The sequence below is a fragment of the Martes martes genome (assembly GCF_963455335.1).
Source record: "Martes martes genome assembly, chromosome: 3".
In the NCBI taxonomy this organism is placed as follows: domain Eukaryota; kingdom Metazoa; phylum Chordata; class Mammalia; order Carnivora; family Mustelidae; genus Martes; species Martes martes.
In genome coordinates this window covers 114,930,448-114,947,524 of record NC_137890.1, presented here as the reverse complement: position 1 = coordinate 114,947,524, position 17,077 = coordinate 114,930,448, and the positions used below count along the sequence as shown (strand labels likewise).

The 17,077-nt window shown below is 33.8% G+C and overlaps 1 protein-coding gene across 1 annotated transcript in view; it reads right to left on the bottom strand.

Moving 5' to 3' along the window:
- EPC2 (enhancer of polycomb homolog 2) overlaps positions 1-17,077 on the bottom strand; it is a 114,979-nt gene that overhangs the window by 20,009 nt on the left and 77,893 nt on the right. Inside the window, exons 4-7 of the mRNA XM_080798733.1 lie at positions 11,523-11,729; positions 4,067-4,215; positions 2,976-3,108; positions 600-791 (exon numbers count right to left, since the gene is read on the bottom strand). Coding sequence (XP_080654859.1) covers positions 600-791; positions 2,976-3,108; positions 4,067-4,215; positions 11,523-11,729 — 681 coding nt within the window. The remainder of the gene's footprint in view (positions 1-599; positions 792-2,975; positions 3,109-4,066; positions 4,216-11,522; positions 11,730-17,077) is intronic.

Sequence of the window (17,077 nt, the reverse complement as noted above, 5' to 3'; positions counted from 1 at the left end):
ATTAAATGGTTATCGCCAAACAAAGCAGCAAAATTTACATTAGAAGTTATAAAATAAAATGCTGGTGGAATATAGTTTAAAAAAAAGGGAATTATTATTGGTGAACATTTACAATTATGTATTAACTATCTTAAAATATTGATAATCCATTTCTAACAGTTTTTTTTTTTTTTAAGATTTTGTTTATTTTTTTGACAGAGAGAGACACAGTGAGGGAGGGAACACAACAGAGGGAGTGGGACTCTGGGATCATGACTTGAGCCGAAGGCAGATGCTTAATGACTGAGCCACCCAAGGCGCCCCTCTAATAGTCTACTTTTAAATATAGGGGGAAAGAATAGTAATGTTCACTTTTATAAAAGGTAAAATTGAAAACCACCTAAATGCTCCATAGAGAATAAATTCTACCCAACTGATAGAAAATAATGGAAAGTAAATATCATTTCAGTGGCCACATAAATAATGTGGAAAATGTATATATGCTATATAACATTAGGTAAAGAAAAGAAAATCAAAACTAAGAGGTCAATCATGTTTTAAAATATAGCAATATAAAAGACTAAAAGGAAATGTCTTTAAAATAGTTTTAAAACAAGCACCTGTGGAAATTCATCTTCATCTGAGCTGTGAAAGTCATATTGCTTAATATCACTCTTATTGATCACAGGCAATGTCTCAGGAGTGGGTTGCTGAGATGTTATCAAAGCCTCTGCTTTAGGCTTCTTTGGGTACTTCTTCTTTTGACGAACCACATCAGAAGCCTCTTCTTTCAAAGACAAATGATGAGGGTGCTGTTTACATGACGATTTTTCCCCCAAAAGGAAGAAATGAAAATCATTTTAGAAATCATGAAAAACTATACTGCTCTTTGAAAAACATACATTTTTACCCAGGAGGTGACTTTATTTACTGTTTTTAGTATGCAAAAATTATGTGGTCATAAATTGAAAAATGTTTTACTTTTTGCAAGTTGTAATTAAAAATCATAATGGTACTTAATTTGTTTTTTATATTGTTATTTATACTTAAACTAAGATGTTAGTGATTTTTAATAATTGCTCTATTATTATGCAAGCATTTAAAAGTACTTAAATTCAATTTTACTTAAATCCACTGTATTAATGATAATGAACTTTATTTTTCAAATAACTTGAATTAGATTATAAATTCATTAATTTATTTCTACACTTATTTCCAATCTACGGCTAGTAATTTTTTTGAGGAAAAATAAGTTTATTAACTAGAAAAAAACTTTTACTTTTTTAGAATGCATAATTACTGCCTTCACTGGACAATAATCAAACTGTTCTCAAGTACCCCAGAATTCTGTGACAGCACTTGAGAGGCTATCTGGCAAGAAACTGACTGATGGGGTAGGTTTCCAGCCCCCCTTGCTCTCCACTCCTCAGCGGAGAAGTTCTGTTTCTATGCATTTTAACATAACAGTATTCTGTTTAATAAGTAGGGATTCACTACTTAAAAAGTTTGAAAATGATTATTCTAAGCACCAAAATACAAGCAATATGAAAGTGAAAAAATATTTAGGAAGTTCTACATTTTCCATGTAGTCCACATTTTTGTTAAAACTACTGCAGGGTCAAAAATGGTATACACAATGAAAGTGCTGCTTAAATAGCAAATTATTTAGTGATATAGCTAAGTCTCATACAATGGATATAGCTATGACATCAAAAAGAAAACTCCTACCTCTTAGAAACTGCCTATATTTTAAGGTAGGATGTGCAACCAAGCAAATACAGTTATCTCTGTATAATGAGGTAGAGGAACAATGGATGCAACCATATCTCTAACACTAGTAAACAGGGTGAGTGTTTATTCTCACAGATAATCTAAAATAGGAATCGATATATAATAAAAGCTGATTCTGTCAGTAATTTCAGGTTGAGATTTCATATTCTATGCCTATCAATCATATACCTGAAAAAAGCATTAGTTTATATAAAATGGATTTAAAGAAATAACTTAGAAAATTACATTTATTGCACTGGTAAATTTTTGGCTATAGAGGCAAGTGTGATTGAAAAAGAATCAGGTAGGTGGGCTAGATGCCTGTGATGAATAAGAAAGAACTTTGGTGTTTAAATTGACATCAGTTGAATAAAAGGAGGAGTATTCCTGCTCCACATTCTTCTTTGACCTTTAAGAATGAACCCATGAAAAATAAGAATTGTGTACATTTTTTAAAAGATGAATTTTCCACAAACACCCTATGTCGCTTTTTAAATCCTGCTACATAAAGCTCTATCTAAATAAATACTCAGTCAATACTTTTTTCTTATTTAAAACTAAACTCCTTAAAGTTTTATTAATTTTTATTATTTCTCAATTGAATACTTTAATTAATGTACCACATGAATCCTGAATAAATAAAATTCCTCAAAGTCTAAGAGACTAAAATAATCATGGAGTCTAGATCTTTCTATTAGGAAGAAAACAGGATTTGGATGTTATAGGACTTCTTCAAATCACTCCAACTAGATAGCAGTTGATAAATGCTGGTTCTGGAAGTGACGATGAAAATAAGAGTAACTTTCGATAGTCTCAAGGAAGAAAGCGTTAATCTTAAGATTTTGATGCCTGCCACTCCAACACAGGATTTGTTAAGGCTAGTGATAAAAAGTAGACTTTCATTTACCCATATTCTGTAGGGAAGCTGATGGCATAGTGAAAAGCACACGGTTTTTTGTTGTTAGACCTGGACCTAAACCTTGAATCAGCCCCTTTTCAGCTATACGACCTAGAAGTCATACTGGGTTAAAATCTGTGTCAAAGGCTGCTGTAAGGATTAATGAGTTAATCTGTATGTAAAAATTCCTAGCAAGTGCTTGGCAAATAGTAAAAACAACGCATGTTAATTATGTTTTTCCTTAACCAAAGTATACTAAGACAACTGATGAAACCAGTAATTGTCTGATCAATATTACCATATGGGCTTCTCCCCAGAGGATATTCACCTTAGTTTTACATTCTTGGACTTTGTGATGATTTCCATTATGAAGAGTTGCTGGAGTGGCATATAACTCTTTGTCTGATCTATTGATTTTCACTTCATTAAGGATTTCACCACCATAGTCTCCCAAATGGTATCTTGGAAAGGTAACAAAATATAAGAAAATGTTTTATAATTTAAAAATAAAAACAATGATATTGCAATGAACTGGAACACAACTAATCAAATAAAATCAACAATTAATCAGATTATTCTTAAAAGAGAAAACTTACAGGAATAAAGCAGCTCATATTTGGGATTTAGCAAAAACCAACCAACCAAAAAAACCCAAAGAATCTCTGAAGGAACACAAAGACAAATTTCTCACATATTTAATATTTTCAAACACTGGGAAATGATGTTTAGAATGCTTACCTCAGGAATCACATAAAACGGTTAGGTTTAATATAGTTTATTTAACTATATAGGAAAATGACTATTATACTAGAGACACATTTTTTTTTAAAGATTTATTCATTCTAAAGATAGAGTGCATGCAGGAAGGGGGAGCACAGAGGCAAAAGCAGAGAGAGAATCTCCAGCAGACTCCCTGTTGAACATGGAGTCCTCTGCTGAGTGGGGCTTGATCCCAGGACCCTGAGATTATGACCTGAGCTGAAATTAAGAGCTGGATGCCTGAGCCACCCAGGTGCTCCATGGAGAACACATTGTTAAAATGCACTGAAACAAAAAATGCTTACTACCTAGTCAGAAAATAAAATCATCTAAACATTCATTTCCCTCAAATTTTAAAGGAAACAAATAAAAAGAAAGGTCAAAATGACCTCCAGGTTCTTTTCTAAATAAAATTCAATGAATTAAAAAAAAAATAAGTGTCTTAGAGGAGCTATACATATTACATACAAATTTGAAATCCAAACTGATAATCTAGTTTTTTAAAAAAAAGAGTAACACATGAATTCTTAAAAAAATGTAGAATTTGAGAATCTATTCCAATTGTTTTAAAGCAGAAACAAAACAAAACATACCATTTAGTTATATTTTACCCAACATCTGGCCAAAGCTGTGATTAGTATATAACAGTAGCAATGTTACCTTTTTTCCACAACTTCTAAGGTTAAGTGCAATAGTTCTCGTTTTGTTTTCTCTCTTCTCTTAATCATTTCCAAAATTGTTATGGCTCTACTAAACTCTCGTCTCAACTTCAACATCTTTTCATAAGAGGCTTCATCATTCTTACGATTCTATTGAAAATAAATTTTAGAAGAATAAACAATTAATCCAATTACCCACATTTCCATTTTCATTCAACAAAATCTTATGAGATCCAAATATGTTCCATAAAAGCAAAATGTTAAAAATGTTAAATGTAAAAAATCATCTTAAACAGCAACTACATAAGAGAACCTATCTATTTAACTCTGAAAATAGAAGTATAAGCAAATAGCTCTCAAATATTTAAAAAAAAAATGTTGCCCATTGTTGAAAAGATGGAATAACAGAAGGGATCATTTTAAGGGATCAAAATTTTAAGTCTGCCTGAAACAAAACCTAGTGTACCAGAAAATGTAGTCCATTCAAATTGATGCAAGGTATTTTCCAGTGACAGAGAGAAACAGTTCTGTCAAATCAAGGTTACCTAAAAATAGCCAAAATGGGTCCCAATCCATCCATCCAGCTCTGTAATTGTGGGCTGGAAGGTTCAATATACCACAATATAAACACTTGCCTTGACAAGCAAAACCACTCAGAAACTCACAATATAAAACTGAAAGTCGGATATAAAGCATCTCAAGGAATGTAATTATTATGTTTCAAAGTAATTAACACCTCTCATTGCAGGGCAAAAACCAAGTGAAAACTCTGAATTTTGGAGTATTGTTAAGAAGTTCCTACTTCTTAAGAAGATTTAATTAACAACTCAGAGTGAAAGTCCTGCTTAGTAATTAGACAAGTCTCAGCTGTAATTAGCAGCATCTATCTGCCTATGAAAGTTATGGTTAATATATTTTGTTTAATCAAATAACCACAGAATATTTATATTAGGCATGGAACTATTTGCTTAAAAACAGACCTTATTCTATGTATCTTATTATTCTATGTATCTTATTCTATGTATCTGGACAGACTGCACTTACACAATCTTTCCACCCTTGAGTTAATAACTCAATATGACATTATGACCCAGCAATTGCACTACTAGGTATTTACCCAGGGGATACAAAAATAGTGATCTGAAGGGGCACATGTAACCTCAATGTTTGTAAGAGCACTATCCACAATAGACAAAATATGGAAAAAGCCCACATGTCTGTAGACTGATGAATGATAAAGGATGTGTGTGTGTGTGTGCATGTGTGTGTCTCTCTTTCTATATATACATATATAAAATGAAATATTACTCAGCCATAAAAAAGAATGAAATCTTGCCACTTGCAATGGCATGGATGGAACTAGAGTGTATTATGCTAAGTGAAATTAGTCAGTGAGATAAAGATAAATACCCTATGATTTCACTCATACGTTGAACCGAAGAAACAAAATAGATGAACATGGGGGAAGGGAAGGAAAAATAAAATAACAGAGAAGGAGTCAAACCATAAGAGACTCTTAACTACAGAGAACAAACTGAGGGTTCCTGGAAGGAAGGTGGGTGGGATACGGGATAACTGGGTGATGGGGATTAAGGAGGGCACTTGATGTAATGACCACTGGGTGTTATATATAAGCGATGAATCACTAAATTCTACCCCTGAAACTAATACTACACTATATGTTAACTAACTAGAATTTAAATAAAACCTTGAAAGAAAAAAACCCCCAACATATTAAAGAGATGACTACTAGGGACACAAACTCTGCAGGAGTAAAAGCTGTTGTCACTTCATCAAGCAAAGATCACAAATATTTAGTGTGCTTGCTAAGAGCAAAGCAGATATGGAATATATTCTGGAAGAAAGAATTTATAAATACCTGTTATGACAATTTGAACAGTTTAAGAAATCAGGATTTATGAGCATATCCTAATGATTTGATGTGAAAAATTACTTGTAAATACTAACCAAATCTTTTGTATTGCTCCTCTCTTCTATTGTCAAGATCAAGTATGTTAAGAGTGGTTAAAAAAGAATGCAATATGACATTACAATGAACCTGAAGCCAGGTTTCATACTAGAGGATTATAAAGGAGAAAATAAAACTTGAGAAAGACTCAAAGTTTTACTCTCTTTTATGTGTTTCTTGTATTTGAAAATTAATCATTACCTATAAATCATAACTTAAACTAAGTCCTATTAAGGTACTACCTACTTGTATTTTAAAATGCTATGTTAATAAGTCAGTCTTTTACCTTATCAAAAGGAAATTGATCTTCTCCCCTCCTTCTAGTACTATGTAAGAAAAGGCAAAATCTAAAGTACAGTTTTGAGCAAAAATTTTTGGCAAGCAGGCAGCAATAATACCTTCCAACTGAAATAAAATTTACATGACCAAGAGCAAATATTAAAGTGTCCCCCTGTATAGAGTACTGCACAGGTCCCCTACCCTCGAAAGGCTTAAAGTCTAATAATAATGAGACACACAGATTCAAAAATGAATAATAATACAAGGCCACATCCCACCTGAACAATATTCAAAAGTGTACAAGAACCTTTTAAGATTACCCTCCTCTTCACTAAGTGTTCCTTGTGGCCTACATGCTTCTGCCCTGTCTTAACCAGTCATTTCCCACTCTCTTTAGATCCAAATAACTACCCTTTCTAATTTTTCCTTTCTCTAGCCCTGTCTTTTCTTTCTTTTATTTTGAAATGATTTCAGATTTACAGTTACAAAACAGTATCAAGAATTTCTATATATCTTCATCCAGATTGCCTAAATGTTATTATTTTAATTTGCTTTATCTCTATGTATATATGTATGCATATTATTTAATCTATACTATTATGGACTAAACGTTTGCGTCCCCTGAAAATTCATGTTGAAACTCCAAGCCCTAAATGTGATGTTATTCAGAGGAAGGGCTTTTGGGAGGTGATTAGGTCATGAGGGGCGAGTCCTCACAAATGGATTTGTATGCTTATAAAAGAGATCCCAGAAAGCTTTCTTCCCCTTCCACCACGTGAAGACCCAGCAAGATGACTTCTGAACCAGGAGGTAGGCCCTCACCACACACTGAATCTGCTGGTACCTGTATCTCAGACCTCCTAGCCTCTAGGCCTATGACAAAGAAATATTTGTTGTTTAAAAAACTCAGTCTCTGGGGGCGCCTGGGTGACTCAGTGGGTTAAAGCCTCTGCCTTAGGCTCAGGTCATGATCCCAGGGTCCTGGGATCGAGCCCCACGGCGGGCTCTCTGCTCAGCAGGGAGCCTGCTTCCCTTCCTCTCCCTCTGCCTGTCTCTCTGCCTACTTGTGATCTCTGTCTTTCAAATAAATACATAAAATCTTTAAAAAAAAAAACAAAAAAAACCCCCTCAGTCTCTGGTATTTTTGTTACAATAGCCTAAATGGACTAAGACATACACACACACACACACACATATATGTATATATGTACATAAACACGTACATAAATATGTAAAATTAGTAGTCATATTTAAAAAAATTTTTGAGACTAGTTGAATATATACTGCCCTTTCATCCCTAAGCACTTTAATATAGACTTTACAGAAACAGTGATACTCTTATATAACCAATACTAGTTTCAAAATCAGGAAATTAACATTGACTTTATTCATATTTCACTAATTATCCCACTAATGTCCTTTTTGACAACAAATATAATTGTTAAATACATTTTTAATATGTCTACATAATTGTTGCTGTGAAGGACATTAGCGGGACAACTTTTATTATTAAATTCACTCATAACATCAAATTTTTTCTTGGTCTAGGATTTGATTCAGGATTACAAATGTACTAGCTGTCATGTCACTTTAATTTCCTATGATTTGTAATAGTTCTTTTTACAGTGATCATGACCTTGACATTTTTAAAAAAGATTTATTTATTTATGTGGGGGGGAGGAGTTTTAAGCAGACTCCACACTGAGTGTAGAGCCTGACGCAAGGCTCCATCCTACGACCCTAAGATCACAATCTGAGCTGAAACCTAGAGGTGGCTGCTTAACTGACCATGCCATCCAGGCACCCCATGATCTTGACATTTTTAAAGAATAGAAGCCACTCATTTTTGTAGGGATGTTCCTCAATATGGGTTTCTTTGATGTTTTTCCATAATTTAATTCAGGTTATATTTTCTTAATAGGATTATCACGTAAGTGGTATTGTATCCCTCTCCTATATCAGGAGTTAAATGATAGTTATTTGTCTCCTTACTGCTGATGGTTAACTTTGTTCACTTGATTAAGATGGTGTCTGTCAGCTTTCTTCAAATAACTGTTTTTTTTCTTTTTTAATTAAAAAGTATGCTGTACGACTATGTACCTTGTTTCTCATCAAATTTCCTCCCAATACTTTATTATTATTATTATTATTATTACTATCATGGTTGCCAAATGGCTATTTTCAAACTTCCTCATTCCACTGACACTCAAAGGTAAAATTCTACTGTTAAGGAAAAGTGTTCCCTTCTCTTTTATCAATCAATCCATCTACCAATCATCCATCCATCCATCCATTTATATCAGTATGAACTCATGGGTTACTTATACTCTATGGGTTATTCATTACTCTATTTATATTGACACTTAGAACTGTCCCACATCTGGTTACTAGAGTTCCCCTTCAAGCTGGCTCTTCAGGCTGTCTGAGATTGGTCCAACATTCCTTAATTTTCAATCAACAGTCTTACTTTCTGGCATAGCAGAATGTTCCAAGCTTATCCTTATACTTTCCTAGCCCTTGGCCAGGAAACACCATTTTCCTAAGAAAATGGAAAATGGTATTTAAAAATCATGATCTACGTAGTAGGCATGCTCACTGCTACTCAGCATCATTGCTTCTAGACCCTCTCAGCAAACAGAACTTAAGGAATAACACCTGTAATATGTATAGGTACATATACATGCACAGATCCACATCTATTTCTGACTCTCTCTCTGTAAAAACAGTGAGTTCATACTGACATTTTCTCCATGCTTTTAAGATGGCCCTAACTCTGTTTTCAAATCCACTCATTTTCTTTATTCATCCTCACAATGGTCTCTGCTCTGGACTGACTCTTTTCTCCCTGTTCCCAGTTACATATTATAGTTGTGACCTACTGCCAAATCTCTAGAAGTGGTTCTCAAACTGCTGCACTTTTTCACTTTTAAATTGTTGCACTTTAGAATTAACTACAGATCTTTTTATAACCAACGATAATTCACAGGAGACTGTCATATGCAGCCAGACTGAGAACAACTACTCTGAGTTTCCTTTCCTGTCTATCTTGTTTATTCTGGGCCACACAGAGGGAGGAGAGAAAGTGCAGTTGTTAACAGTTGTATCTATGGGGTTAAACATTTTAAACACACATGCTGATTCAAGACTTTCCAATCAGTGCTTTCAGACATGCTGGTGCCTTAAGACTGTCTCATTTAAGAATGTCCTTAAGTACTTAAGCACTCGCAAATTAAATATTAGTTTAGTGAATTAAAATTAAATTCTAAACTGCCAAGAAAATATTTCAGAAGTCCTTTATCTTAGAACCTTTATATCTAGCTATATACACATTTTCAATTTTGTGGAAACAGAAAAGAAAGGAGAGAACCATTGTTAGCTGTATTCATTTTTGTATATCCCATGCTTGCCCAGCTCTGGAACACTTGGGGGTATCTACTATTGACTGCTTTCCCAACTTTCTCATTTTGAAACACATAAGTATTTCTAAGCAGTATTAGTGTGCATGAAGGGGTCTTGGTCCCACAACTGAAAACAGAGAGGAATAAAAAGACTACCAAAAAAGAAAATGGACCACTCTGCAGAGGAAGGTCAAAGTAACAGATAAAAGAAAGGATAGAAATCAGTGTCAGGAAAAAGTGGTAGTAGTTATTCACAATGGTGAAGCACCTAAACATATGAACCCAGTCTAGCAATTCTCAATATACACTGGTTAGAAAACAATGATTTAACCTATTTAAGAATTAAACAGATTTAAATATTTAGAATATTCTTTACATGTCAATAAATACTGCTAATTTTAAGTACCCACTCACTGAAAGAAGTCCAATGATACTCTTCCTTCAAAACACATTGCTAAAAGTCTATGTTTTGCAACACAGCTGAATCAATTACATTGCTTTTAAAGATTCTGCTTATTTATCTAAGAGAGAAAGCATGAGCAGGAGGAGGGACAGGGGCAGAGGGAAAAGCAGACTCCCTGCTGAGCAGGGAGATATAGGGGTTGATCCCAAGACCAGAGGAGCATGACCTGAGCTAAGGGCAGATGCTTAACCGACTGAGTCATCCAGGTGCCCCAATTACATTTTTTTAAAAAAGCAAATGGTAGTTCAGATTTTTCAATGGTTCAGATAAACCTCTCCTTCCTCATGTTCAATTGTCTATATTTATAAACTTATCTCATGTTAGTCTTTTCTAAGCAAGATGTTAAATCTTCATAAAGTATCTCAGATTTCCTTAGCTAAGAACTAAAATGCCAAATTGAAAACTTAGCCTGGGTTAGGGTATGTCATCTACACTTGGGAAATCCAAGAAAGACTTACAGAAAATGGTTGTTAACCAGTAGGAGAATTTCTCCTAAAATACACTATTCCTGGCAGCTGTTACGCTTCACAGCTGTTATATTAACAACTGACAATGACAAGCTTTTAATGTTAGGAGAAACAGGAATCCACAGAAAATGCTTTGCCTCCAAATCACAATTACTCATGGCTTTTACATTTATGTGTTCCAATTTTTTGTGGGTTAGAGAATGTATTACAATGTATGGTGTTTACTGTTAATTATGAGAAATGGAAGACAGTGAATACCCCCTCTGAAGAACAGATTCCTCTATACCATATCATTCCACAACATGAGACCTTTTTCTCTCAAAATTCCAGCTCATACTGCTTCTGAAAGGCAGACGGGGACATTCATCAATGTGAAATTTGCCACAATGGACAACTCAGAAAAGAAGAAAAACGTTCCACTGTTACTTTTGACTATTGGCAGAACAGGCTTGAAAATGAACTTTCCCTACTTCTCATGACCCCATAGTAGGTAGAGCCAGTAAAGTCCATTTTTATTTGCAAGAATTAGAATGTGGTTTCAAAGGAGATATAAGTTCTTAAGCTGCCTAAGAGGATATGTATAGAATGTAAGAACTCAAATTTCTGAGGTACATAAAGATATATAATTCCTTTTACTACTTCAATTTCAAGTCTGAAACGGTATGAACAGACCTATAAAGGGCATGGGTATTAGATATTATACCAACAGAAGATGACCGATGGAAGCTACTGAAGAGCAGGATTTCTAACATTAAGTTTAACAATGTCATTAGCTCCCCTGTATGTTCAAGGTATTCAAAATATTCAAAGTTATTAGCAGAAAAAAAATTGGTCTTAAGTACTATTAAGGCACACTCAATTAAATCTGATTTGCACATTACCTTTCGAGTTTGCATTTTCTCTGTTCTCCTCCGAAAGGCAACATAAGGGTCATTGTTGGTAGAGCCGTCTCTTTTCTCTTGTTTTATCTGAGGAATGAGGGAAGGCCCCCTGCAGTTTTTACGTTTTCTTACCCAGTAGTCATACACAGCTTTAATAAGGTAATCATCTTCATTTAGCAGCAGTTTTGCTTCCTGAAGTGTTACAAGCTAAATGAAAAATACAAATTGTCATCAACCATAAGGTTTGAAAAAGAGAAATCAAAGTTAAGCTATATATACCTATAGAAAAAAATGTCATCAGTCTAACAATTATGATCAGACATCATGATGGCAGAAAACACAATTCAATTTTGAAATTTTATAAAGGATTTATTAGTAAAAAGATTTGTCTAAAAATTGTATTTTGCTCTGAGAGATACTAAGTACCACAACTTAAAATATTTAAGAAGCCTAAATGAACAACAGCTGAGAAGATTTATGCCTCAGTTAAGTCTGTTGTTATGTCTGGAACAGTGATCCTAGGATGGTTCCTCTAGGAACTGTCACACTGGTATTTCAGGGATCCACTTCTTTATCAATGCAGTCCATATAAAGTTGACGTATCTCAAACTAAGGTTTGGAAAAATTTGCTTGGTCATATCTATTTCCTTACTGCTGGTTAAGATAAAATAGATTGATCAGCTTTAGCAGAATGGATTATGGGTTAATCATATCCATCTACAGTGAACTCTAGAAAAAGATAATGGGAGCTTTAAGACTCCAGTTTTAAGACTGGAAAACCTCAGTGAAGGGCATCCCAATCTTTTTACTTTTATCATTTTGGAGATGAAGATTTGTTTTTAAAACAAATTGAGATATCTCCTAAAAAATGTTTTCCTAAAACTTGGAAATGAAGGGGGAAATTTTCTTTCTGAAACTGTAAGATCAATATAGGAACTGATCGATGGTTATTATGAAGTCAACTGAAGATAGCATGACCCACCAAATAAATCTGATTTCTCATACTGGTATAATTTCATGGAATAAACGCAATGGTCATTGGACTTCCAGTCCTATCATGGTGATTACCAGGGCTAATTAGTTGGTTTCTTATTATAATTTGGCTGCCAAGACTGGCCACAGGAAGAGAATATACTGACAATGACAACTCAAGTATTCTAGTCCATGTAATGATTACATTTAGTGCAATAAAATTTTATGTGGCCCCAGTTTGGCTTAATCAATATCTCAGTGAAGTCATATTAAATTCATCTGAATGGCTGAGTAACTTGGGTCTTTAAAGTGGTGGGTCAGAGCCTGGAACAAGATATCAAACCGAAAGAACTAATACTTCCAAACATCAACTTTAAATGGGCACCTTTGTTAGCTGAAGTTCTCTGGAATAGTTCAAGGTCTATACGGTGCCAGTGGTAGAGTAAGAACCAAGCTTTCTGGATCTAATAAAATTCGACCTCATGCTTACAGCATCGTAACATCACTGGAAGCTTTTGTGTGCCCTGGGAACCAAGGGAAACAATGCTGTGACATCTTCAACTGTTTGGTCATTTTGCTTCTGATAAAATGTAACCTTCACTAATGATATCAAGAGCATACTTTAACTTTAGAGTGGGGAGGAGGATAAGTTTCTTCCTACCAAGCCATAGAGCAGTAGTGAGATTCTTACGTAATACTATCAGGATAACACTGCTTCCTATTCTCCCTGCAGGAGATGTAAGGGGATTAAAACACTGCCTCAGATTTCCTTCTCCGGTGCTTTTTGCTCCTTCTACAAAGGTTCTTCTGCCTGGTTGATAAGTACCCTCTTTATATCTCAGATAATAAGAATTCAATACACTGTTTACAATTAAACATCTTGACATTTCTTTCCAATGTTAACCATATTTCTCAGTTTACTGATGTTTTTATGTTGCTATACAGTAAATTTATTATTTTACTGAGTAACTGAGTTTTAATCATTCTGTTAAAATTATCTTTAGCTATTCTAAGGCAATTAGTATCACTTGTATCATTATCACCATGCTGATAGCATCAATTTGAGTGGGTAAGAACTAGTTGTAGATAAAGTAGTCCCAAATTATTAGGACACAATAAAAAATCCACAAAATCAGAATCCTACTACTTTTCTATCTTAAGAAAAAAATTCTGCCATTCAGCACTTTCTCTACTAGAAAGCAGTGGAAACCAGTATTTACTTGACAAAAAGGTCAGTGATAAAATTTACTATTTCCAAGATACCTCTGAGTTGTTTGATTTACTTACTTTGGGGGCTTGGAGATGAGATAAAAATTATTCCACTAGCTGGACTTTTCTTCTAGATTGCCACTAGCTTCATGAGGACAAGGATCACTTAGTTTGTTTACATACAGATTCATGGTTCAGCAATTTCAAGAAATACATTTATAATACATAAATGAATAAACTATATATAAAAAAGTAATGTTTTAAAAATATAGTCAGTAAAGCAATAAACAATAATCAACTACTATCAGTCTATCATTGTGTTACATAGGTTGTGGGGAAATTAGGGAAAAAATTTCAAGATAAAACTACTATCAACAGAAACTCAGAATATGACAATCAAGGCAAGACAAATATAATTTAAACAATGAGAGAACAATGTCAGAACTTTAGAACTCAATATTAGTGCATTAAGATACAGGACAGAACCACAAAATACTCCACCTGGGAGTGCTTGAGTTGGTAGCTTAAGAGACAAGTAAAATTTCTGAGGACAGATATTGAAGAAAAGAGCACCAAGAGGTAGAAGAGGAGGAGATGAAGAAAGAAGAAAAGATTCGAGAAATGTGGAGGTCAACAGCATCCACTACTATGGGGATATTTAGTAGGATCCGGGCTGAAATGAATGGATGATAATGAGAAGGCCATTGGTGACCTGGGTGCAATCAGTACACTGAAATGCACCGGAGTAGAGAAAAATGTTAAACAGCATGTCTAACCTTTTTAAAATGTAACTGACAGGAAAAAAAAAAAAAAAAGAGAGAGACAAAGGGTGGTAATTTATAGAGAAAGATGGGGTCAAATGAAAGGGTTCTCTTGGAAAAAGGGACCCTTGGCATATTTTTGGGCAAAGAGAGAATGAAGAAATGAGAGAAGAGATAATTAAAGATGAAATATGCAAGGAATATACTGGTGCACGAGGAAGAGTTAAAATTAAAATTTAGGGACTGAAGGAAAAGGGATAAAAAACACATCATTGTGAATTTTGGGAGTCACTATAGTTAACTCTCTTAAGAAAAAAAAAATAAATCAGAAAAGTAAACTTGAGAGGTCTGTGGACTACCTAGGTGGAGATGCCAGTAGGAAGCACAAAAAGAGAAAAATGTCCTGGAGTTTGAGAAGGAGGTCAAGTGTAAGGATATACGTATTATTACCCTCACAAAAATCCTTGCTAAGGGGATATTAACCCCAAACACACAGGATAAGACAACCAAGGACAGAATTTCGACAAACTCTGATGTTTGCAGAAATTAATGAAAGGACTCAGTAAAAGATAATTACGAGGAACGATCACAGAAAATAATTTAAAAAATCAGAAAAGAATAAAGTATATTCAAAAGACCAAAGGTGATGAGTTCAAAGAAATAAGGAGAGCTCAATTAAAATAAATGAATGGGGACTATATAATGACAGCATTTGGCTGTGATCAGTCTGATCAGTCTGTTTTTATGTCTTCTCTATCAACCTAATAAATACTGTTTTAACCACAAACTTGATTTCTTGCTTTGAGATCTGCTACTATGTCAGCTGCAAAAAAGGAAAAATAAAGAAACCCAGGAATCTATAGTTCAGGCACTTAGAATGACAACAGTCTTTGGTATCTTTAATCCTTAGTCCTAATAACAGGACCATTATCTTGTCCCCAAAATGAACCTCCACCTTTGTCTACACTGCTGAAAGCAGGTGCTATCATGCTGAGCCTACCCGGCTTTAGGGTTTAAAGCCTGTCACTGAGCAAAGAGAAGTAAAATAGGTATTTTACTGATTATACATAGATCGTTAATTGTATTGTTCACAAATGCTTTTTGTTTATCCTGTCCCCACTTAGATAATAAGCTCCCCAAGGGCAGAACTTCCGTCATCTCTCTTGTTCACCCAAGTACTAAATAATTATTACTTACAGAAAAGAAATAAAGCAAATTACAGAACAGAGAGCTGAAGGCTTCACCACCAGTAATTTCTGAGCAATCATGGAAAATAACAGAAATACCAAAATAAAGACTAAACTTAGGACTGCTAGAAAAGTTTGCATATTAAGAAGAAAAAAATCATACCTAATGCCTGTGATCAAAATCTCAGGAAAACTGCACTAATAAGAATATTTTTGATACTCAATCTGATAATTAAAACAAATTTGCAATAAAAAAGACAATCTCTCAAAAGCCAAGTTGAATTTTACAAAATTCAGTTTTCAATGTACTTCTTTTGATTGCACATCAAATATTACTTTCGACCCAAATGGGGGAAAAAGATTAGTAGAAAGGCTAAATATGTAGCAAAGTCCTCTCACAATAGAAAAGTTTTCTAAAATGTTCTGAAGAGCTGGTAATGCTTCAAGGATTTAAAGGACTTAACTTGGGAGGTAAAGGAAAATAATGAATTTGTAATGGGTAAACTAGTGAAAAGTGTTTAACAGTCTACTGTAAAACATTTATTTATTTCTGTAACTTACTACATTAATAACAATATATTAATACACCACACAGGTACACAAAGAAGTTATTTTAAAAAGTAGTTTATTTTTAAATCCAATTACAATATCTATACATGTACATTAACAGTAAATTAGCGAAAGAACATATAAATCACCAATAATTCTATCACCTAAATAGAATCATTACTGGTATTTTGTTGGGCTTTCTTCATCTTTTATTTCAATAAAGAACATCTTTTATTTCAATAAAGAACATATAAATCACCAATAATTCTATCACCTAAATAGAATCATTACTGGTATTTTGTTGGGCTTTCTTCATCTTTTATTCAATGCACACATATAAATGTAAATGCTTTAAATGAATCTCAGAGATTTGTACTTAAACAATTCTGTATCCTTTTTTTGAACTCTAACATTATATAATGAGCAATTTCCACTGATATTCAAAATGGTTTTTAATGGCGGTGTGATATTCCACCCTACAGACAACTTAAGTTATTGTGAACATCCTTGTTCAAAAATCTTTGACATTTTTGCTAATTTTTTTGAGAATGATTCCTAGAGGCAGGATTACTAAACCAAAAGGTACAAACATTTTAAGGTTCCTGACATATGTTGTCTAATTGCTTTCCAAAAAGACCATACCATTTTCAGTTCTCTATATCATATTTAGATAGTCCACTAAAGAAAATCATCTCCTTGTGAAAATTTTTTTTGTTCACTTAAAAATTTTAAATAATATGTAAGTAAAATTAAAAATACATCTAAAATGATAATGAGTACCTTAATAAATGTGAGCAACTAAGAAGGATTTGGTATGAGTTATCTGCCTTAGAGATACAACCAAGCAAATTCAGCCTTTGAAAAGGATCAAGAAGAT